This window comes from Triturus cristatus, chromosome 4_1 (genome assembly GCF_964204655.1).
Source record: "Triturus cristatus chromosome 4_1, aTriCri1.1, whole genome shotgun sequence".
NCBI classification, from domain to species: Eukaryota; Metazoa; Chordata; class Amphibia; order Caudata; family Salamandridae; genus Triturus; species Triturus cristatus.
Window position 1 is genome coordinate 89,320,391 of NC_140585.1, and position 23,408 is coordinate 89,343,798.

At 45.0% G+C, this 23,408-nt stretch overlaps 1 protein-coding gene across 1 annotated transcript in view; it reads right to left on the bottom strand.

Annotated features, from left to right (window-relative positions):
- Positions 1–9,105: 9,105 nt before the first annotated feature.
- Positions 9,106–23,408, bottom strand: part of LOC146839626 (acyl-coenzyme A amino acid N-acyltransferase 2-like) — a 66,513-nt gene continuing 52,210 nt past the window's right edge. Inside the window, exons 4-5 of the mRNA XM_085651711.1 lie at positions 10,436–15,995; positions 9,106–10,123 (exon numbers count right to left, since the gene is read on the bottom strand). Of these exons, the coding sequence (XP_085507837.1) occupies positions 15,393–15,995 (603 nt within the window). The 3' untranslated portion in view covers positions 9,106–10,123; positions 10,436–15,392. The remainder of the gene's footprint in view (positions 10,124–10,435; positions 15,996–23,408) is intronic.

Here is a 23,408-nt window from a genome sequence, read left to right on the forward strand (position 1 = left end):
TCTTCCTGTGACAAATCACTTTAGTGGCAGCCCGCTTCTTCTTGCATTTTGCCGCTCTTTGATCCCCCCCTCGATGGATTTGCCGGTGATTTCACGGGCGAGGTAGGCAAAGATGAGACCTCTTGTACCACAGTTGCCACAGTTGCCTCTGGAATTGGGGAGCCTATAGTTGAAGAGGTGGGCCATGATCCTGGGGAGCATGTACCAGGGCTGGAACGCAGGTGATATTAGTATGATTGTCGTGCACAGGCGTCCGAGCATTGGCAAGGTGGCCCAAGGATGATCGTTTAGCCATCGCTAGGTCCTCTGCGCTCCATGAGAATAATACCCTGGTCAATCACTGAGTTTGCTCTAATGATAAAATTGTCTAAAGTGCCAGTAACCAACCCTCTACTGGCCATTGTATTGCTCCTTGTTCCCCGAGCAGCCATATTAGTGATACCCCCAGCAGTACTTACTGTGGCCGATGTAGTATAGTTCTAGAGCCACAGGCGAAAAGGGGAGTGGCTGCCCTCTCCCCGGTCTGCTCTCACACACAGCGGAAGTGGTGGTGGAATAAATAGCGTCAGTAGGGGAGGCGTTGCTCTATCCCAGGGGCAGGTATGTACAGCAAAAAAGATTCCTGGGACTTCGAGTCCTTAATTAATTAATTAATTAATTAATTAATGCGCCTCTTTTGTCTTTCGTGCAGCGGGCCCCCAGTGCTCTCCACTCTGCCTCTGTGTCAGGCAGTAGGGGTGGGCGGAATTCGCGTAACCGCGTCACGCAAATCTCCGCGAAACGGTAAAAAATCTCCGCGAACACGCAGAAATTCCGCAAACACGCGGAATTGCTTGTTCGCGATGCTTTTTTCCTGTTCACAATCGCTGTTTGCGTGCTCGGGGAGAAATATCTCGCGAACACGCATTTTGAGAACGCGAACAAGCAAAAAATTTCGCGAAGACGCGGAAACCGGAATTTTGGACAATTTCGCGTTCTCCGCAGAACGCGAAATTACCCAAATTCCGCAAATTCCGCGAACGGAACGGAATTTACCGCCCAGGCCTATCAGGCAGTCGCCTCGACCCCCCGCAAGCGTAACGGGCATACGCACAGCACCCCACAGGACGCAGCGACACACCACTCGTGGGTCGTAGAGGCACAAGCCTCCCAAGCCTCCCACGATCACCTCCACCTCCTTCACCGTGTACACTGGGTGTCGCCTTGCAATCCCTGGGGCTTCCGGTTGCCCACCCAATATAGCGTCAGAGGCCCTCACTAGAATGGCATTTTCGAGCTGGCAGTGTCAGGCGCTGAGCGGGCTCTCGTGGGCGATGCCAGATGCCTTGCACACCTGTCAGGCTGCTTCTACAAGCACCCTCTGCCTCCAGTGGACTACAACAAAGTCTTTCCCTTACCAAGCAGACGGCTGTGGTCGGTTACGGGGTCAGGCAGGGCTCAGGGCTCCGGCGAGGTTTTTTGGCGGAGTAGTGCAGAGTCAGAGTCAGGGGGGGGGCGGTAAGCTCTGCAAGTTTTCCTCGCCCCCCAGACGGGCACCTCAACTTCTCACCACCTCTCACCATTCGTGTCCGTTCTGTCCCGTTCACCCCACTCTGCTCTGATCGCCCGCCACCAGCCTGGCTGCTCTCTCGTTCTGCAGCTCCGCAGCTCTGTAGCCCGCCACCAGACTGGCTGCTCTCTCGCTCCTCTCTCTCGCTCCTGCAACCAGAACCACGTGACCGCAGTTACTTCTCTCTCAGTACCGGAAAAAATGCCGGTTTTGAATACCTTCCTCCAGGTCCTCCCGGTCTACAATCCACAGTCCACAAGCGTAAGCGGCGCTTACCGTCTCCTTGCTGCTGCTTCTGCACCTCTGCATGGGCGTCCTGACAGCGCAGCCGTTCAGAGCCGTAAGTGTCACTGTTCACAGCACAGGCTTTCGAGCCCCCAGACTCTCCGCTTTCGGCTCCTCGCTGCCTCTAACACACACCAGCCGTCCTGCCGATGCTGCTCCAGGTGCCGAACCCTCCAAATCCACAGGTACGTGCAGGTGCTCGCAGCAGGTAAGCGTGCTTTACGGAGGACGCCTTCACCAGGTTTTACAAGGCTCTCCTGCTAAGTTGTTCTCGACGCTTTTCCGTACTTATCCGTACTTATCCAGTAGTTTTCCCTTCAATTGTTATATTCATTTAGTATTTCCTCCATAAAATTTCCACCCTTTACAGCTCTTTTCTCGGGCTATCGACCGCAAGATATCCCGGGTGGAGGAAAACAGTTGGGAGCTCCTCACTCAAACGACTTTTGCAAGTACACACACGGGTGCCCTACCCAGCCAATCAGGAATATTTTGTTTTACATGACAAGACATTTGGAAACTACTAAAGCTTATCGATCAAGCTGTACTTATAAAGCGAGAAAACAATGAACCAAGAGGGTTTCCTGGTGCTGTTCTGCAGGTATCAGTCGAAGAGCCCAGTCTTGAGTCCCTTCCTGGAGTGAGTCAATGAGGGTGAGGTATAGAGGTGGAAGGAAAGGGAAAGGGTGTTCCAAGACTTGGCGGCGAGGTGGGAGAAGGAGCGACCTCCAGTGTGGCAACGGCGGATATGCAGTATCTGTGTGAGGGTGAAGTGAGCGGAGCAGAGGTTCCTGGAAGGTCAGTAGAAATTTAAGCGGCGGTTCATGTAGCTGGGTCCCAGCCCATGGAGGACTTTGTAGGTGTGGGTCAGAGGCTTGAATTGGCATCTTTTCTGGGTGGCAGCCAGTGAAGGTCTTTCAGGTGCTAGGTAATGTGGGTCCTCCTGGTCAGTTTGAGGATCAGTCTGGCTGCTGCGTTCTGTATCGTCTGGAGTCTTTTCATAAGTTCAGTGGTGACACCTGCATACAGTGAGTTGCCCATATTCCAGCCGACTGGTGAGGAGAGCCTGTGTCACTGTTATCCTGGTACTGATGGGGAGCACCCTGAAGACTTTGCGAAGCATGTGGAGAGTGTGGAAGCAGGTTGAGGAGACAGCGTTGATCTGAATTTTCATGGAGAGTTTGCTCTCTAGGATGATGCAGAGATTGCCGGCATGGTCTTTTGGAGTGAGGGGTGGGTCCAAGTTCCGATGCATACCAGGAGTTATTCCAGAGGGAATTGTGTATGCTGAAGATCAGAACTTCAGTTTTGTACATGTTGGGCTTCAGGCAGTTATTTTTCACCCAGGCTGTGACATTTGTCATACACTTGTAGAATCTGGTCGTCATTGAGGTGGGGTCTACAGAGAGCGAGAGGACGAGGTAGGTATTGTCGGCTCTAGAGATGATGTTGATGTTGTGGGTTATGTCTGCGAGTGGTGCTATGTAGATGTAGAAGATGTAGAAGAGGGTTCGAATGAGGGAGGAGCCTTAAGGGATGCTGCAGATGGTGTGCTTGGGTTGTAAGGTGAAGGGAGGAAGACTAATACTCTGGGTGCACCCCATTAGAAAGGATGCCATCCATCTGAGCGTGTCATCTGTGATTCTGATCTTGCGAAGTTGATTGATGAGAGTGTGGTGGGAGATGGTGTCAAAGGCTGTATAGAGGTCAAGCACGATCAGGAAGGCTGATTCTCCTCCGTCGAATAGGGCACAGATGTTGTCTGTTGCTGTGACCAGGGAAGTCTCGGTGGTGTGGTTGGCTCTGAAACCTGACTCGGAAGGGTCCAGTATATTGTTTCTATCCAGGTGTTTAGTAAGTTGGAGGTTGATGGCATTCTCTAGGGATTTGGCAAGGAATGGGAGCAGTGAGATGGGACAGTAGTTCTGGAGGTTGCTGGGGTCTACAGAGGGTTCTTGATGAGAGGTCTCACCTCTTCTTGTTTCCAGGCTGTGGTGATGGAGGCGTTGAAGATGGTGGTGAGCTGGTAGCTAATCTCATCTCTACCGAGGTAAAAAGTCAGCGGGGACATAGGTCGGTGCAGGGACACATCCTTTACCCCGCAGTCACAACGACCTACCTTTACAACAAAGTCACTACCCCAACTGCGCTATTACCATGTGCTATTTTAACCCACATCATTACAATGACTTGCTTTAGGGGTTGGGTTGTTGGACTGATGTCAACACCTTTCCTACAGTTGCATAGACTAGAGTCAAAATAGTAGTTTATAGTAGCAACCCTGAAAGCAAGTCGCTGTAACAACTTGCATGGTAAAGTAACGCGTGATAACGTCGCAGTCGGGTTAGTGACTCCGCTGTAAAGGCATGTGGGGTACCGTCCCACTACCGTCGGTGGGTGCTCCTTCGTGGATGGAGTTCATTAGAGTAGTTGCTTTCGGTGTGCTGAGTTTTTCCCATGCTGTGAGCGAGTGGTCGCGGTTGTGGTCGATGAGATGCTGAGGTGGTTGTGGGTTGGTGATCAAAGTTTATATAGATGGTTGCTATTTTGTTGAGGAAGTGGCCGGAGAGGACCAAGTTTTCAGTAGCTGACGGGCAGGTGAACTCTCTGACGAAAGTGAAGAGTTCCTTGGTGTGGCTGGCGCCGGTCTCGATCCGGAGTGTCAGGGCCAATTTTATTGCAGCTTTGATATGGTGGTGGTAGTTGTTAAGGGCCATCTTGAACATGGCTCTGTCGGTGTTGTTCCTGCTGGTACGCCATCTTCTTTCCAGTTGTTTGCATCTGTGCTTCGATGTGCTGAGTTCTAAGGTGCACCAGATGGCTCGTTTCATGGATCTGTGTGTTCTGGCTGGTTTTGTGGGAGTGACTCGGTCGGTGGCATTGGTGAGCCAAGTGTTGAAGTTCTCTACTGCCTGATTCAGGTTGGTGGTGATGTTGGGCTGTGTGATGCGGAGGACATTAGTGAATTGGTGCTGAGTGACCATGGTCCAGTTGTGGTTGGGGGCGCTTTAACAGTTGGTGGTAGTGTGGGGAGGTCTGGCGACGATGAAGTGTATGATGGAGTGGTCTGACCAGGTGAGGTCTGTGGTGTGCCTGTATCTGATTCTGTTTCTGAATGTGAAGATGGAGTCCAGTGTGTGTCCTGCTTTGTGTGTGGAGTCTGTGACCAGCTGCTTGAGTCCAATGTTGTCTATTATTTCCAGGAGGTCAGTGGAATTGATATTAGTGGGGTCATGCAGGTGGAAGTTGAGGTTTCCCAGGAAGATGTAGTATTTGGATTCAGTGGAGAGTGAAGCTGGAAGTTCATGTATTCCATGATCAAGGTGGTTTTGTCATCGGTGGTGGTGCAAGTTATTGATTATTCGTTTATGGTGGTAATGCCACAACCTTGTCTGTTGGTGCGGTTGCAGTGTTTCATCTTGTAGCCAGTGGGTGTTGCAGTGGCAATGTCTGGGGCAGAGACCGGGTGAGCCAGGTCGCTGTAATGATGGTCACGTCGGGGGCGAGGATGGATATGGTGTCCCAGACTTCAATGGCATGTTTGCAGAGTGATTTGGTGGCAGCTGAGTTGTTCCAGGGAGGTTTTGGCTTCCGGGGCTGGCATGGCGGTGGTTGCTGAGATGGCAGTCATACCTGGGGTGGAGGTGAACTGGCAGCAGATGCAGGTGAAAGGTCCTATTGTTGGATGAGGCAATGCGAGACAGCAGTTATCGTTGATCCGGGGTCCAGGGCACAGAAGGTCTGCGGCGGAGTATCTGTGGGAGTGCGAAGGGCCAGGGTTCCAGGCGCTGGGCGCAGTTCAGGCACAGAAGGGTTCAGACTGGCTAGCCTTGGTGCACCAGATGCCTCCATAAGTAGCATAGGAAGGGGCTGACAGGTAAGCTGGGCGGCTAGGGAACCAGGCCCGAGCTGGAAAAAACAGTGGGAGGGGGTAATGGGATGGCACACGAAGAGAGACACTGGCAAGTTAATCCAATACCAGTAAACACTTAGAAACCTGTGCAACTAATTAAAATACCACATTAGCACAACAATTAGCAGAGGAACGAAAGGCAAAATATTGATAAAAAAGGCGGAGTAACGTTTATGGGGAGGCAGCAGGATTGAACCTCTAAGGTCTCAGGTGGGAGGCAAGTCACTAGATAACGGCACTAAGCAGCGCGCAGTGGGGAGCAGTGGGGAGCGGCGTACAGACCAGGAGGTCATAAAATACATGTCTACAAGACAATGCTATCCAAGTTGCCAGTATCACCATAGTCACACAACAGCATGGAACACATTGGGGCTAGCAGCTTTGCATTAATTTAGTTTATTTTGAAACATTCTTCAAAACTCTATTGTGACAAGATAAAATTATGTTTTTTGAATATATGTTTATCAGTTTTACTCATCAATATAACACAATAAAGTTCATACTCATCATTCCCTCATTAGCACTTACTCCCAAATTTGAAATGTAATTTGTTTCCCTCATAGAACATTACTTCAGAACCATATTTTACTTGAGAAATTTCGAATGCTTTACCTGTGTGACAGTCAATTTACTTCTGCTGTATGGTTAATCAAAATCAATGCAATGTGTGACAAGTGCAAACCAGTTTTACATATTTGGAAGGGGTCTCTTGCTCCTATAAACCCAGAACAGGTTTGCACTTAGTTCCATTGGGAACAGGGAGACTTTATGTGCAGCAAAGTGCCTGTTAGTTCACGACCCACGAGAAATCATTGGCTGTTCGCTCTGCCAAATTTAACCATTTGTATCTTGTTATAAGATCCTGTGCAAGATCTTCAACTGCCCTAGCTTGAACACTGATGTTATGGCCACCTCTCTTTGCGCCCGTATTACCCACCCCCCATTCTTTATCTTCCAATTTGCGCAGATCTGTTGACCATTTCTTTATGTGTTAACTTGGTACGTTGGGCGAGTTGTTAATTATTTTTTAAATATTAAACATATTGTCGTTCTGGGGATTAATTTAGTTACAGTTCTAACTTTTGTGTGGAACCTCTCTTAGAAATGTACATTTTCCCCCAAGGTGCTACTATGCCATGTTTACATTGCTCACATTATTGCTCTCTATGGTGTACATTTTTATATTTTTATCTACAGCATGCTGACACCCTTCTGGTCGAGTTGTGTGTTATAAAATATGAAATTGTGATATAACATTATTCTGTACACAGAGAGGACAACATAAACAAAGATATCAAGTACACATATTTACAGTCTAGATGAAAATTCGGATTCTCCTAACCTCAGGTGAACTTTAGCAGTGGCCATCACAGTGGGCAAAAGAGAGTTGGAGCGGGTTTCAGTTGGCAGAGAATTCCAAGAACTTGAAGGACTGAGATTGGCAAACTGTGCACAGAGGTTTCAGGTTGAGGAGGAGGTTAAGACTGCCAGAGAATTCAGGCTCTTTGAGCATTCTACCATCTGTTGTATGGCCATTGTCTAAACTATCTGCCCTTATATTTGAAAGGCATTACATCTCCATCTTCTAAAGGCTTCCAGACATTTTTAATTTTAGTCATATCATAAATTGCTTAAACGTTTCAAGGGGTGGACTGTAGAAGACCTTCAAGAGGAAGAGGGAAAGGATTTGACGATGTTGAAGATCTGGGTTAACTCATAAGTTAAGATGCTTTGGTGAATGATATGTTATTGAGATTTGTAAGGCGCGCCCATCACTGGGGCAGGTTTCCAGGTGCCTTAAAAGGAACAGATGGCCAAATGTATGAATCTGTTTTGCGATCGCAAACACTGCGAATCGCAAAAAAACTGAGTGTTACCATGTAAGAAGGGCATCCGGTGCGCAAAAACGGCAATCGCAAATTTTGCCATTACCAATTTTGCGAGGAAGGGAATCTGCGAAGAAAAATGCGAACTCGCAATCAGCGACACGTTATTTGCTATATTCGCTAATAACCTGCTCGCAAATAGCGAATTCGCAAAACGAAATGCAGGTAAAAATCGCAATTTGCGAATTTGCGAAAATCACCATTTTGCACATCGCAATTACCATCAACTCTGAGCAGGTGGTAACCAGGTGAAACCAATATAAACAGGCCCACAATGCTACAGGGGGTTTCACAATGGCTGGGCTGTATGTGATAGCCAGGAGGCTGCGAATCATAGCTGCTGCACTGAGAAGGAGACGCCAGGAAAGGATCTTCAGAGCGTGCATCACCCTGTTCCAGCAGACCAAGGAGGAGATCCATGTGAACTACAGGCTGGACGCAGACAGCATCCTGAACTTAAAAGAGGAGCTCAAACCCATACTAGAACACCCCACACTCAGGGCACACACCATTACCACCCATATACAGGTCCTGTGCTCACTGCACTTACTGGCATCAGGGAGTTTTCAGGGGGGGATAGCCACAGCAGGAGGGGTCTCACAGAGTGCACTGTCGCACTTCTTCCACGCTTTCCTTGATGCAATGGTACAGAGGCTGCATCACCACATCCAATTCCCCAGCACACAACAGGCACTCGATCAGACCAAGCATGATTTCTACCAGATAGCCCAATTCCCCCACGTAATTGGCTGCATAGATGGGACCCATGTCGCACTCTCCCCCCTCACAGGATGAGTATGTGTTCAGGAATCGCAAGTCCTATCACTCTCTGAACATACAGGTGGTGTGCAATGCCAAACATGTAATCACTGATATTGTTGCTAAATACACTGGCAGCACACACGACTCATTCATTTTTCGCCACAGTGGAATAAATCGCCGACTCACAGATGGAGAGTTTGGTGAGGGCTATCTGCTAGGTAAATGCATGGCTTTCAAACACACATTCAGTAAAGGTCTGAAGTGGCTGGACAGTGTTTAACCTAATTCTTGTCACCCTGCAGGTGACAGTGCATATGCTGTATGTGACTACATCCTGACCCCGTACCTGCATCCAACCACTGCAGGGGAGCCGAGGTATAACAGCGCCCACAGAGCCACACACTGTGCCATTGAGAAAACATTTGGAATCCTTAAGAGCCGTTTCCGCTGCCTTCATAAGAGTGGAGGAGCGCTACAGTACAGCCCAGAGACATGCTTCAAAATCGTGGCCACATGTGCCATGCTACACAACATCGCAACCAAAAAAGGCACCCCAGTGGAGCTCACAGATTCCGAGCCATCAGATGAGGAGGACCCAGCTCCAGGGTTCAGACCAGCAGGTGGTGTCGGTGCGGCTGCCGGGAGCCAGAGACGAGATGAGATCACACAGAACTATTTCTAGGTGAGTAATGAGGACACAATGCTACAGATTGGTGCACGACTGTGTTTTTTATTTCCTTAGGGGCAGGAACATATCTGTCACACAGCCTGGCTTAATCACAATTGCATGCACATTTTAGAGTCACAGTGCAAGGATGTCCTTCATACATGAGTCAAGAGGCAATGTGTTGGCTCACACATTGCCTTGTGCCACTGATCCCACTGTATCTCCTGCGGGAACGGCCTGTTGCCCCTCACTCAGGGTGCCCACTGTCCTCCCTCGAGTCTTCGGCTGTTCTCCACTGTTGCGCACTCCGCCGTCGGTCCTGGGGAATTGGTGGAGTGATGCAGCTCCTGCTGGACTGATCCTCACTCTCCAATGAGCTCAGGGGTCCTGTGCCACCTGTGGCAGCTGCCCGCAGCTGGTCCACGGCATGTGTACCTGCACCAGGCCCCTAGTCACATCCTGGCAGCAGTGCTGCATGCTAGCACACCGACGTGCCAGCAAGGACGTGGCAGTCCATAGGTGGTTCACAGCTTTGGTGTACATGTCCAGCGGGCTGTGGAGACGTCTCTCCCTGAGCCTGGCTGCCCGGTCTCTCCTCATCTCTGTACACAGTCCTTCGAGTGCACCTGTCATGCCTATGAAACCATCCCTCATCTCGGTCATGTTGTGATTGTGTGTGGTAAACTGGCGCTGGATTGACCTTAATGCTTTAGCTTGCAGGCGCTGGACTTTGACCATGGTGCCTTCAAGCCCAGAAAACAGTCTCTTCACCTACAGCAGCAGCGCTGGTGGACAGCCGTTTCCTGCTTCTGGACCCACTCTCTTCACTATGATGGACAGGGGACTGTGCTGTGTGCTGTCCTGCATGCAGGCTCTGGACTGCCTGGTCTTCGCCACTTGTGTCCTGCGGTCCTGCCTCCAGCAGTGGGAGAGGTGGCACTATGAGGCGCTGTCTGCATGGCACAGGGATTGCTGGTCTGCCTTCATCCTGCTGCCGGCCTGGTCTTCATTGGTGGATGCATTTTCACCTTCTGCAATTAATTCCTGTGTTTCAGGTGGTGCTGTGAATGTAAATGCACACATTAATTTGTTGTCCGGCCTTGCATTGGTAATGCAATACAGTTCTCAGATTTTGAATTACATGAGTACCATCTGTCTGTTTTTAGCCTTTCCTGAATTACTCATCCTTATTCTACCTTGCTGTGTCTCACTGCTCCACTGTTTGGTGCATGTGCACTACATCTCCCATAATGCATTGCTGGGTGTGCTTGTTGACATGTACTGGATTTGCATTCATGTTTGGTGTCTGTGTTTCTCCTAAGTGTGTGAGTGAGGTGGTGATGTATCAGGGGGAGTAATGGCATGCATCTTACCTTGTCTGGTGTTTGGGGGGGTCGGAGCTGTCCAGGTCAGCCATGCCACTCTCGGGCTGAAGGGTACCCTCCACCAACTCCTCAAGGGGCGTAGACTCAGTTGCTGTGGATGTCCCCCCACCGGTCTTCTTTGCCTCCGCCAATCTTGTCGCCACCTTTTCCTTTTATCTTTGGTGCATGTCGTACCACCTTTTGCGGAGGTCCTCAACAGTGCGGTGGGTCACGCCGATGGCATTCACCTTCTCTTGGATTTCAAGCCAAATTTTCCTTTTACGTGCCTCTAGCACAAGTAGGGATTTCTTTCCAAACAAGAGCTCATGGCTAACTACCATTTCCTGGATGAGCACCTCCTGCTCCCTCTAACTAAATGTTTGCTTCCTTTTTCTTACAATCTACTCCTGCTGCTTCTCTTGAGGATCCATTTTTCCTTCTCTCACTTGCAGTGCACACTTCTCTCCCTCTCCTCCCAGCCTCTCACTCAGCTTCTGGCAAACAGGTGCAGCATGGGCAGTCATACTTCCTGGTTGTGATGTCATCAGGCTGCACCTGAATTGCCGATTCTCTTAAATTGCGATTCCTTATTTGCGATTTCGCAATTAAGGATTCGCAAAATAGGTATTAGCATTTTATTCCGCGAATTTCTGGGAATCGCGATCTTTTATTTACATTGGGTTTAGCAATTCACAAAATGCGATTCGCTAAGAATCGCATTTGAGAATCGCAAAAACCAATGTTGACACATATGGCCCTAACTGATCACCTGAATACAGCCTAGCAGAAAAGCCAGGTTTGCAGTTTTCTTCTTAATTCTAGAAGGGAGTAGGCTTCTCAGATGCTAGCTCATTCCCGGTGTTGGGAGAGATGTGGTAGAAGGTGCATCCACCCATAATGGTGTGTAAAATAAAGGGAATGTGGGCAAGGTGTAGTCCAGCCAATCTGAGGTGTATGGTCTGGGTGTGGAAGCGGAAGGTAGGAAAGGTCTAGATTGTGCAGTGCCTTGAAGGTGAGAGTGAGAATTGTGAAGTGCATGTGTTTGTAAATTGGGAGCCAGTGTAGGTTTCTGAGGTGTTTGGAGATGTGAGCTCAAGGAGGAAGGTTGAGCGCGACCAGTAAAATGTAGAGAGACAACGGTCAGAGAGAGACCCAATGTAATGCCAAGGTTGTGATGCCAAGAGTGGATAGTGAAGACTGTAGGTTGTAAAGGCCCCAGTGTCAAAACGGCAGAGAGATTAAGAAGTATGAGGAGGGAAGGAAAGTGATGAAAAGCAAAGGTTGTGAATTCGGACACACTGCATAGTAGTTTCAGCAGAATTACACAACATGAAACCAATTTAAGAGGATCTGTCAGGTTGTGAGTGGTGAAAAAAGGGAGCAAGTAGGTTAAATACTAGCCATTGAAAGATAGTAGAGACAAAGGGGTGGATTTGATATCTGGCCCAATGTCTACTGTGGATAAAGTAAGGGTTCATTCACCATGTCTATAAAATGGTCAGGAACCTAGATTTAAAAATTTGACTTTAAATTAAATCACACCTAAAAGAGCTCAATGGTGGTCTCCCTCATGTACCTTCCATCTCTTACAGACTAGAATACCTTACCAATCAAGACGAGATAAAACACCTGGCGGTATCAGCCATCATGGTATGCGTCTTGGTCACAGAAAAGCCTTGTCTTGCACAACACATTACTTCCAAGGCATCAAAAACTATTTGGCCAAATGAATAAAAAGTCTCTACCTTAGCTCCAAATATTCTCCGTGGCTCCCTTCTACTATTTCTACTGCTTGGGAACCTCAGGTCTCCTAGCCACATTCTGCTCAATTTCAGAAGAGAAGGCGTGGAGGAAATACCCAGTACTGACACTATCACTATGGACCTTCTTTCCTGTCCATAATTGATGCATGATAGAACTGTTGTAACTCAAGAAAATACGTGGCTCTTCTCCATTCATGAGACCGCTATCACCACAACTATGGTTTACACCCCTTCTCAACACAACACCTTATCTGGTTTATTCATGCTATACAAAAGCCCAAGTAACATTTTATGTGTCTAAATTCTACCTTCAGTTGGTATCCCTTTCGGGCCCCATAAAGGTTAGGTATCACTACTGTTTTGAAAGGAGAGAAAATAAAACCTTTGGCATTACTTTCCATTTACAGTACAGAATATTCCTTTTATCACAGAAAACCTGCCTAAATTATACTTTTGTATTTGTATTTGTATTTAGTTTTTATATCGCGCAACTATCACCCACCGGGTATCTTGGCGCATAGACTGTGATGGAATAGAACCTTTAAACCAACAAAAAGTGCATCAGCAGAGACAGATAGAAGGGGAGAGATAAATGAGCGGAAGCCAAACCAGCACTAGGGAAGTTAAGAGGCCATAGACCCCTCCCTAGGAAAGAGCCAGGTTTTCAGATTTCGCCTAAACTCCATCAGAGAGTTAGCCTGTCTGATATTCAACGGGAGTTCATTCCAGTAACGTGGGGCCACAGTGCTAAAAGCCCTACCTCCCATTCGGGCCTTCTTAATCCTGCCAGTGTTTAACAAAAAAGCGTTCGAGGAACGGAGAGTCCTTTGAGGTTTGTACCAGGAGATCTTCTCCTGTAAGGAAAAAGGGCCAAGGCCATGTGCCGCTTTATAGACAATGCACAGGGATTTAAATTTGACCCTTTCCCTCATAGGAAGCCAATGAAGCTCTTGAAGCGCCAACGTGGTTGAAGAGTCACGTTTCCTAGTCAGCGCCAATTTGGCTGCCATAGAGTGGACCCTCTGCAATCTCTGAAAGATGTAAAGAGGTGCTCCTAAATACAGAGAGTTGCAGTAGTCCAGCCTACTCAGGATAATACTGCAAACTACCAATGGTCTTTTTTCCATCGGCAGGAAGGGTAGAATCTGCCGTAGAGCTTTCATAAGGGCAAAGCATACCCCCCCAGTTTTTTTAACTTGCGAAGTCATTTGCAGATCATTGTCGAACATGACCCCCAAATTCCGCACCGAAGTCGCAGGGACAATGGGATCCATATCTGGGGCCAGTCTAAAGTCAAAAGGCATATCCCTTACTCTCGCTGGGGAACAGTAGATCACCTCAGTCTTGCCTCCGTTAAATTGCAGGGAGTTAGCCCTGAGCCAGTCCGAGGTCTGACTCATACATTTCTGGAATTCATCCATATTTATGGCATCCTTTCCCTCTAGTGAGAACACCAGTTGGGTGTCGTCCGCGTAATTGACAATATCAACCCCATGCGCCTTGATGATAGGAATTAGTGGCTGCAGATAAATATTAAAAAGAATGGGGCTGATGGCTGATCCCTGGGGACCCCATGTTCCACCAAGGTCTTGCTGGATGTAAAAGGGGGCAGGGAAACCAGTTGTTGTCTCCCTGTGAGATAAGATCGTATCCATCTCAAGGCACATCCCTTAACTCCCAAATGCTCCAGTCTGTTCAGCAAGATTCGGTGGTTTACCGTATCAAATGCGGCTGACATGTCTAAGAGGACCATTACCGATGAGAGGCCTCTGTCAGCCCGCATCCGGAGGTTGTCCAGCACCGTGACCAGGGCTGTCTCCGTTCCATGACTTGGCCTAAAGCCAAACTGGCTCTTATCCAAGAGATAGAACTCCTCCAGATACCCAGAAAGAGAGCTACTCACTACCTTTTCAAGGATTTTGATAGGAAAAGGTAGCAGGGAAATGGGCCTAAAGCTAGTAGGGTCTCCTGGATCCAGAGATGGTTTTTTTAATAGTGGAGTAACCACAGCCAGCTTCCGTGTTTCAGGCACCATCCCTTCATTCAGGGATTGACAGCATATCTGCCAAAGTCGTGGGAGCAAAGCCGAAGCATGATCTTTCCAGATCCTGTTAGGTATGGGGTCTAATGGAGACCCTGACCTCACATTCTGTGCACATTTATTAAACAGCTCATTAGTGAGTGGTGTAAAGTGCTCCAGTGAGGTTACTCCCCCTTGTTCTACCAGGGGCGATTGTCCAATAACATTTATCGGAGAGGGGTCGGACATGGTAAGCCCCCCTACAATATTAGCAATTTTCTCCTCAAAATGGGAGGCGATTTTATTGCATAACATCTGTGATGCTACCACCTTATTTCCCACACTAGTGGGGTTAGAGAGGTCCCTAATGATCTTAAAAAGAGCTCTGGCGCTATTTGGTGCTGATAGAATAGAATTGAGGAAAAAGTCCACTTTGGCCTTAGCCAACAATTCTTTATACTGAGCTCATTCTAAGAAGAAATGCACACGTTTACCAGTGGAAAATCTTCATTGCTCCCTAGAATATTTCTGAACTTTAAAGTTGATACAATATACTAATCAGACCTGAGGACCACAGGGTGGCATACTTCATTTATCCTATGGTGGTATTATAGTCCCTTCACCCTCCAGCCAACATGTCTTCCGTAAACTGATCACCCAAAATCCTTTAAGTTTCCAGAGGATATACCTCATTCCAGCGTAAAGATCTGCTCCGGGCCTAATCTACTCATCTCCTTCTTACTTCAAGAAGTTTCTATTACACAGGACTTGCTATCAATCATGTCTTGCATGAAAGGAGGAGGAGGTCCGGAGGTTGAATATTTTTTGCATTGGAAACAGCAATTTCCTATAAGATTTTTGGCTAAGTAGTGATGATTTTAGGCACTATCGTCAAGGTCTTGGGAACAGTTGACTTCCAACTGGCAGAAGGCCCAGAAAGGCCTCTGCCTTTCAGGGCCTTATGTGGGACATGCATGTTTTGATTGAATGTTGTCCAATATTTCATTTAGCACCTAATCTGTAATTTCTTTGTCTATCTTAGAAATCTGCCTCTGCTTCTCCAAACTCTTCGCCCGCCTTCACATAATCCTCAATTTTCTAAATTGACCTCTAGCTCTTCTTTTCCAGCTCTATCATTTTGAATCAGTATAATAATCTTCTTGAGGGTGGGATGGTAAGAGGTTTAGAGTTTGCTGACTTCCAGAGGACCATGTCCCAAGTACAACTGAAAGAACCTTTGGATTTCCAACCACGAATGTTCCTGTGCTTTAGCGTGAGCCACCAACTCCCCTCCCCAGAACATGGGCTCTGCAAAGTTTGTGACATGTGACATTCTGCAAAATGGCAGACATGGGGGCTCGATCAGGTGGCCAGCAGCTGGGTAAAACAGAACACGACCATTTTTTCTTCCATGCTTCCTCAGCCGCTCCATTGCCACCTCAGCATACATCTTGCTATTCAAGATCCTGTCGTCACAGCCGGCAATAAAAAGAATATGACCCACAGCTCTCTCAACAGGGATCAAGCAGTTCTGGCACTCAGGATCTCGAGGGTCCACCAGCAAGTGGGAGACATTAACAGCCCCAGAATCAGTCCAGCAAATCCTTTCAGTGCGGTATGGTGAGCAAGGCATGTGTAGCTCTTTATAGTGGTACGGGGTTCCATTCATACTGCTGGGTCCATTAATGCACACCGTTGCCTTCACCTGCTTCAGGAATGCAGCCATAGTCAAGGCAATCTCTGCACCTTTCGAGATTGCTAATACTCCAATGCCAGGACCCAGGACCTAAGCGAGAAAAATAGTCACAATTTGGAAATTAGTGGCAGAAGGAACAGGTAGCACCAACGTCTAACAAAAAAGACAAATCAACCACAAAATATAGGGTGTTCTGAACATAAGTACAATGCACAACCGAGATGAATACAAGGAAATTCCAGATCAATGTAAAAAGGAAAAGAAACTGGTTTGTGCATCCAATGATGATGTAATGTGTTTATAAAATTCAAGCAATTACATTTTATTGACGGGATTTTTAGCCAATCTCTAAAACAATATATTGACAGACTACAAACAGAATTGCTTGATTTAATCAATCTTTGATGGTGGTGGACATCCCAAATTCTTTCACCAATACATTGTTCCAATAGCTATTGCTTATAGTGCAACTTGAAAGCTTATTTGACGTCATTAGACAGTGCTGCAAGAAATAAATAATCATATTCTCTTTAATTTATAGAAGCATAAATACAAACATGAAGTATATGTTTCACATGAAAAAGACGCAAAAGTAGACATTTCAAGACAACACATTTTTTCTGCAGGAGGAAGATTTAAGGAGCTGCAACTTAAAAATATGGTCAACACTACTGATGTTGGCGGATGCCAGAAGGAGGTTGAAGCAGGTAGGATTCAGGTAATAGGTTTTGTTTCACCCGCAAAATACATAATACTGTTCTTCCCAATAAGAAGTTTTGATGTGTGGCTCCATAAAAACTCATATGAGAAAGCAGCTACGTCTTTTAAGAACTTAATCAAAATGAGAATTAAAGAAAACAAAATCAAAGGAAGTGGCATCTTTCAGAATTCTGAGAAGTTTAAACAAGATTTTATCTACAAAATACTGGGTTTTGTGGGCATTGTTGCCTTCTGAGAAAGTTTGTGCTCCCGCGGTTTGATTCATGCCACTTCAAGAGTGAGGCAACCACACCACTTGCTTTTGGATGTGTAGGTCAGTCTCCAAATCAGAACCTGCAAGGAAATCAACGCTACCCTAGGGCTTCGCCTCAATCTTTGCTCATGCCTTGTACTTGTCTAGCAGCGGTGGTCTTCGTGCGACTCACCAGTTGAGCAAAAAGACGTTTCAGGCATGCTACCATATAGGATACAGCCGTTTGGGTCATTATTGTCAGATACTCAAGGAAAAGAGAGAGGAAGGTACTCACAAGAAAGTGGAAATAGACTTGTGCAACTATTACGCATGCTATGTGACCGATGCCAGCCTCACTTTAAAGAACGTGAGCAACAAGCATACTTTGCTTTACAAACACCTCAACAGCCATGCTGACTGCAAACAAGCAGCACCGACTCGTACCCATGACAGGTAGGTGACTATGTTTAAACCATGCTCTATTTGTAAATCATTACTTTAACCACAGAAACAGTCAATTTATCATAGAGGATGGTTTACTCTTGAGAGCTGCTAAAATGATATATCCTGTGACCCTTAAGCATGTAATTCTGAAAACAGCAAACAAGGGACATTTGGGTGCCACTTTAACTAAAAGAAGGGTATACGCATCTTATCTCATCTCATTGGTGGCCACAAATGGACGTAGAAATTGATCAATTAGTTAAAGATTGTCCAGTTTGTGCCACTTGTGATAAGTCACTTAAAACGTCTACACCAATGTAGATAGAATGTACTTCTGGCCCCGGAAAGAAATAGGGAATTGATCTGGTAGGGCCATTCAAATCTCTTCCACATCATTCATGTTATGCCTATGTTCTTATGGACAGGGATGTGGAATTCCTATAGCCCACCGCCCAGGAAATATTGAATGGGGTCAAGGACAACAAGCTGTAATGTGTATTATGTCCTTGGGACAAGTAGGCCCAACCCCCTGCAGTACAAACCCTTTGGCTGCCAGTTTGCAGTACCACATTTTAGATCAGGGAAGGGCATTGTCTACAGTTTAGGTAATGTGTGTCCATGTGTTAATGCTGTTCAAACTTGTATTTATGGTTCATTAATTGAATACCTTTATTATTAGGGTGAGCGCTCAAAGTAAATGTTGTCAGCTCGGACTGCACTACTGACAGTGGTTCCAGTATAAAATTGAACACACGTTTTCAAAGTTCAGTAACATGAGGCTATGTATAATGCTCCCAGAATGCTCTCTGATTATATGCAAATATTTGCAGAAGCTTCAAAGCAAGAGTGATGATTCTTTGCTTTCAAAATAAAATGTTCACAAAAAAATGCAAGTAGGAAAAAACATTTCGATAAACTACTGTAAGATTTTAGGTATCATATCTTTGCAGCATCATTTAGTAACATGTTGATGTATGCTAGTATTTCCCAAAAATATTCCTAATGGAAAATCAGTGTAACCAGTTTAAATACAATTACGGAAAACAAAAATAAACAAGCATTGGCAAAGCCAGCAGGTCTGAAATTGGAGGTCAGTCATTTGGTTTTGTCAATGCGTAACTTCTATAGGCATGTTTTTTTGTAAAACCTTATTGGTGTGGGAGTTGCTGGGCCCTCACCATTTTAACAAACATTGGCAAAAGCAAAAACATTATTGGTCTCAAAAAGTACACTTTGCCACAGCAGTTCCGGGCACTGAACAAAACTACTTTGGGTGCCAGTATGCTCCATGTGAAAGAGCAGAAGACTGTCACTCACAGTAAATCCACCTGATAGAGAGACCAATTTTAATAAACACAAAAGGTCATGGTTAAGGCCAGGCCTAATTAAAGGCCAAATTATTAAAGAAAGTCTCAAAAGTGCATTCATGGTATATGTCCTTGCATTCAGTGCATAAATACGGTTTCCGTGAATTCACAACAATTCACAGAAGCAGTCCAATAAAAAATACTCCTAGAAAATATTTGTGAACTGCATTTTATCATGAGCAAATATTCATGTGTAGATTTGCTCATGTGAAAATCTGAATGTTTCTAAGTTCAATTTTTCTCTAACCACTTTTTTCCTAACCCTGGAAGAAGCTTTACATCTGCCACTGTCAGGAGTAAATGTCCAACCTTTCTCATTATGGGAAAAGATTAGAAGAGTTGGGGAAAACCCTTAAAACATGACATGTGAGTTAGTAGGTTTGCACAGACTCAAAAGGGCCTACCAACCCTGGAACGATTGCTTACCACTATCTTCAGCCCCAGTATGTAGACCTGCAGAAACATGGCAACATAAGGGAATTGCTAGTATTCAAACCCTACTATGGTACGAGCCTTGTCAAAATCAATCAGAGAGGCTATTTCAGAACTCTTTTATAATGAGATTGCTGACGTAATTTGTCACCACATTGCATGCCCCAAAAGGGACAAGTGGATTTTGTTACAGGACAAGTAGATATATGAGGCAACCTGCCACATGGATAAGTAGATATTTTATTAAATTCCACACCCCTGCATGGATTACTCATCGAAATGTCCTCATGTAAAATTTGTAAGTGAACCTAATTTCAAATCTGTGGTGATATTCCTAACAGACATTTTTCTTGTGTGAAGGTTTCCCTGAAGAATTGATTTCTGAAAATGGGGTAAAGTTTATATCAGTTGAGGTTGAGAATTTCTTCTTAAGCATTTGAAAAGTTCACTATATCAACCACAAATGAATGGTCTGACAGAATGCTTTAACTGGGTCTTAGGAGAACGCATACAGTGAGTGTTAGCTAATAGGTGTGTCTTCAATTCTGTTGCCCGGACCATGTTATGGTTAGAATCATGCCTCATTTAACCACGGGGGTGTTTCCCTTTGAAGCTCTTAAAGGCAGAAAACTGTCAAAGCAATTTAGACCTGCTTGAATGTTCAAACTTTTAAACAACCATATTTTTATTCAAGCTCATGTTATGAAAACTCAATTGAAACAAAAAACCTATCACGATGTTAAAAAATGTGTTGAGACATTCCTAGATTTGTAGTTGATTGGGTACGCATCATAACATCGAGCTTTGTCATGAAAGGTGACCCAAATTATTCGGATCCAAAATCCCAGCAAAATCTAACAAGTGCATTTTGTTGAACAACATGTTTCCAGGAAACAAAACCCAGCGGCTCCTCTGTCAAGTATACTCATTGTGTTGAGTGACTGTAAAAGTGCGTGGTCAACTGTACATGTAGTTCTTTCCAAGAAACATGTGTGTGGAGGAGTGTCAGGTTCCACAGAGTACCATGGCAATTTTGTTAATGTACTAAGGGTCATACAGAAAGATTACATTTATTAAGAGTATCTGTATTAATACTAAGTTTATATTTAGCCTAATAATTGTTTCTTTTTACCTGTTATTGTTAATATTGGATGTTTTTCTTGATCCTCAAAAAAAGGATAAAACTTAATGTAACATTTAGGTAGCATGTAGCGAACAATGCATTATATTAAGTGCAGATGTTGTTTAGTGGGTTTGTGCTGGTAGGTTACCTTTACTATTTCTATTCTCTCAGGGTTCTACTATAGACTGCATGAACTTGAGCATTCCTTAGAATGTTGTTCTATGAGCAGATTTCGATGGTTGGAGCTACGCCTGGAGCAGTCTGGGGTTATTTACATCATATGTGGCTTCAGTAATAAATCTACATTTAAAATCAACTTGGTGTTTGTTTCTCGTTCACTTTACAAAGATCCAAACATAAAATAACAGAAACAGGCATCTTCACTATGTAACACCTCTAGAGCCATGTTTTCATTGATCCCTTCACTGACGCCAACACTCATTTCAATTTACCCAGAAAAGAATTTCAAACCCACCAGATACTATGTAAAGCAATCAACAAGATGGTTGCTTCATATAAATTCACTGCTAATATGGACAGGAAAGCATTGGCCTCACTCAATATGTAAAATGTCCCTCCATGATGCGTTACCAGTAAAAGGAGTGGGTTTCACTACATATATGATCGATAAACTAGTTTTTGTTCCCTTTAATGATACCATTCATGTGGTGGAGTTTGGCATGCTAATGCTGAGCTGGGTGTTGTTTAAGAGCAGATACATATCTGTGAAATACTGATCAAGTTACCATTTGAGGTTGCAACTATGAGATTTGGGTGTAAAACAGCTACCCAGGGATCACCAAGGTATTCAGCTTAGATACAAGTGTGCAACTAATAATAGGGGAGCAAGAAGTGCCACTGTTGCTTGTGGCATCATATTGTGTCATTGATTACTAACATTCTCAATGTAATGGGTCATCTGAAAACAAACTGTTGTCTGGCTTGGCTGCTACACTGGGTTGGAAGCTGATGTATCCTGCAGTGATCCAAGAAGCTAAATTGGCTACCGATTGCTGCCACAATGAAGTTTAGGGCACTCTACTTTGTTTATGAGGTGACCTAGCAGCTCTTGGCAAACAGTAACACAACATTTCACAGGTACTCCAAGCAGAACTTAGAGATCTATGGGATTAACAGCAGTCCCACAAAATTGTAGCAATAAGCCAGCATGCATTTAGCATCAGAGGGTGGGAACACAGTAATGGAATAAGTTAATAGAAAGGAAGCTAATAATAGTTCTACGATTCTTAAAGAAAAGGTTAAAGACTTGTTTTTGAAAATGAATTGGTTTTGAGTGCTTACATGTGCCTGGATACCTTATAGTGTTGACAAAATGAAAGTGTACTAGACTGAAGTGAACTGGACTTCCTGGTGATCCAAAAAGTTAAACAATTTTATCTGTGGAACACAATCTTGAACCTCAATATAAACGTTGAACAGTAGTCCTATATTTGGGCCAGAGTACAATAATACTCAAAAGAAGCCAACAACAATACAACATTTAAGTTTCTACTTTAATGTTCGCAGAACTCTCTGAAGATGCTCACACATCAGGAGATGAATTAACCTTATTCTAAACACCCCCATGCAACTCTCTCAAAATCTGTTTGTGTTAGGTGGGGAAAATGTCCTAAATATTAATTATTTTACAATAGCTCTTAGCTTTCTCCTTATGGCTAAAGTCTCCATTTCACGCACATCCTTGAAGTGCTAAACATCTTGCCTTTGAGCATTAACCCACACATGATCCATTGTGAAATACATTGAGTCTGACACACAAGCTCAAACATTCACTTTCCAGAGTCTCCTTGTTTTGACCTGATATGGTCACATTCATAAGATGATCCATTTGGAACCTCAACCCGTATCAGCCTTTCCTCTCTATTAAGAGCATCCCATCAAGGTTTTCTAACTCTCCTTCAGGATTTACAATCTTTCCATCACTATCCTTGCTTTCAGCTGAGAACTCTATCCCATAATGACAAATGTTTTTACATGCACCATTTGTGTATTCCTAACACCATTTACCACAATATTGCAGGTTATTTTCACCCTTTTATACTGCATTTGATTCTCTCTATCTGCACATAGCTTGCCCCTCAGCCACACTAATCTCCACACACCCTCTTGTCGATGCTCCCCTGGGTACAAACTCTTCTTCTCCAGTATGTCTACTCTACTCCTATTGATTCAAAATGAATACCAATGACCAATAGAAGTACTGGGGGTAACTTTGTCAGGCCTGAAATGTTGGAGTCTTCTGAATGTAGGACCACACTTTTCATACAGAGAACTCTCACAGCCAAGGAAGCATGTGGGCTGAACATCTCTTCCCTTAAAATGGCTACAAAAGGAAATGTTAAGAGCTCGAAAAGATGATCACAAGCTTAAGCAGGCAACCAATGGATAGCTCTGCTACAGACAACTGAAGCTATAAGATAAAAAATGAAGAATAAACTGCACCTCTTCTAGCACCCAGAACTCACCCCTTATAAAGGAAGAGCCTCAGTTTATTTGCCCACCGCCACTTACATACTGAGTAGTGCAGGCATATTTGAGTATCCCCACAGGTGGTTAATCATGAATGCTACTTACATAATGTTAGGTATCCACCATAGGGAGCCCCATATTATTAGCGACACCCTGACATATATTAGAAGAATCCCAAAAGATGACTAGCAGACTACAGAATATTTAAACAAAATTGGTATCTCACAGCATCAATTGTAATAACATTTTATGTTCTGGTACAGCACATAGATAGAGCAACCTTGTCAGTTGTGGAGGCTGCACTGAATGCCTTGGAGTGGTCCTCTCCGACTCCTGTATCTTTCATCATGGAGTGCGCTACCCTGGCTTTGACTGACATTTTTTGAAATTTAAGAAACCACTATATCATCAAATCCAGGGTACTTCTATGGGCAGCACTTTTGCTCCTAGTTTGGCCTGCCTTTATATGGCAGCATTTGAAAAGGATGTCATCAATAACATCAATAACCCATACTTCAATAATTTGAAGTTATGGGAAAGCTTTATAGATGACATCCTCATCTTTTGGCAAGGGACTCGTGCTACTTGTGAGGAATTCGTGGGGTGGATCAACAACCAGAATGACTAGCTCAGATTTTCCCACACTATTTCAGAAACTGCTGTCCCGTTCTTTGATTTGAACATCACACTGGCTG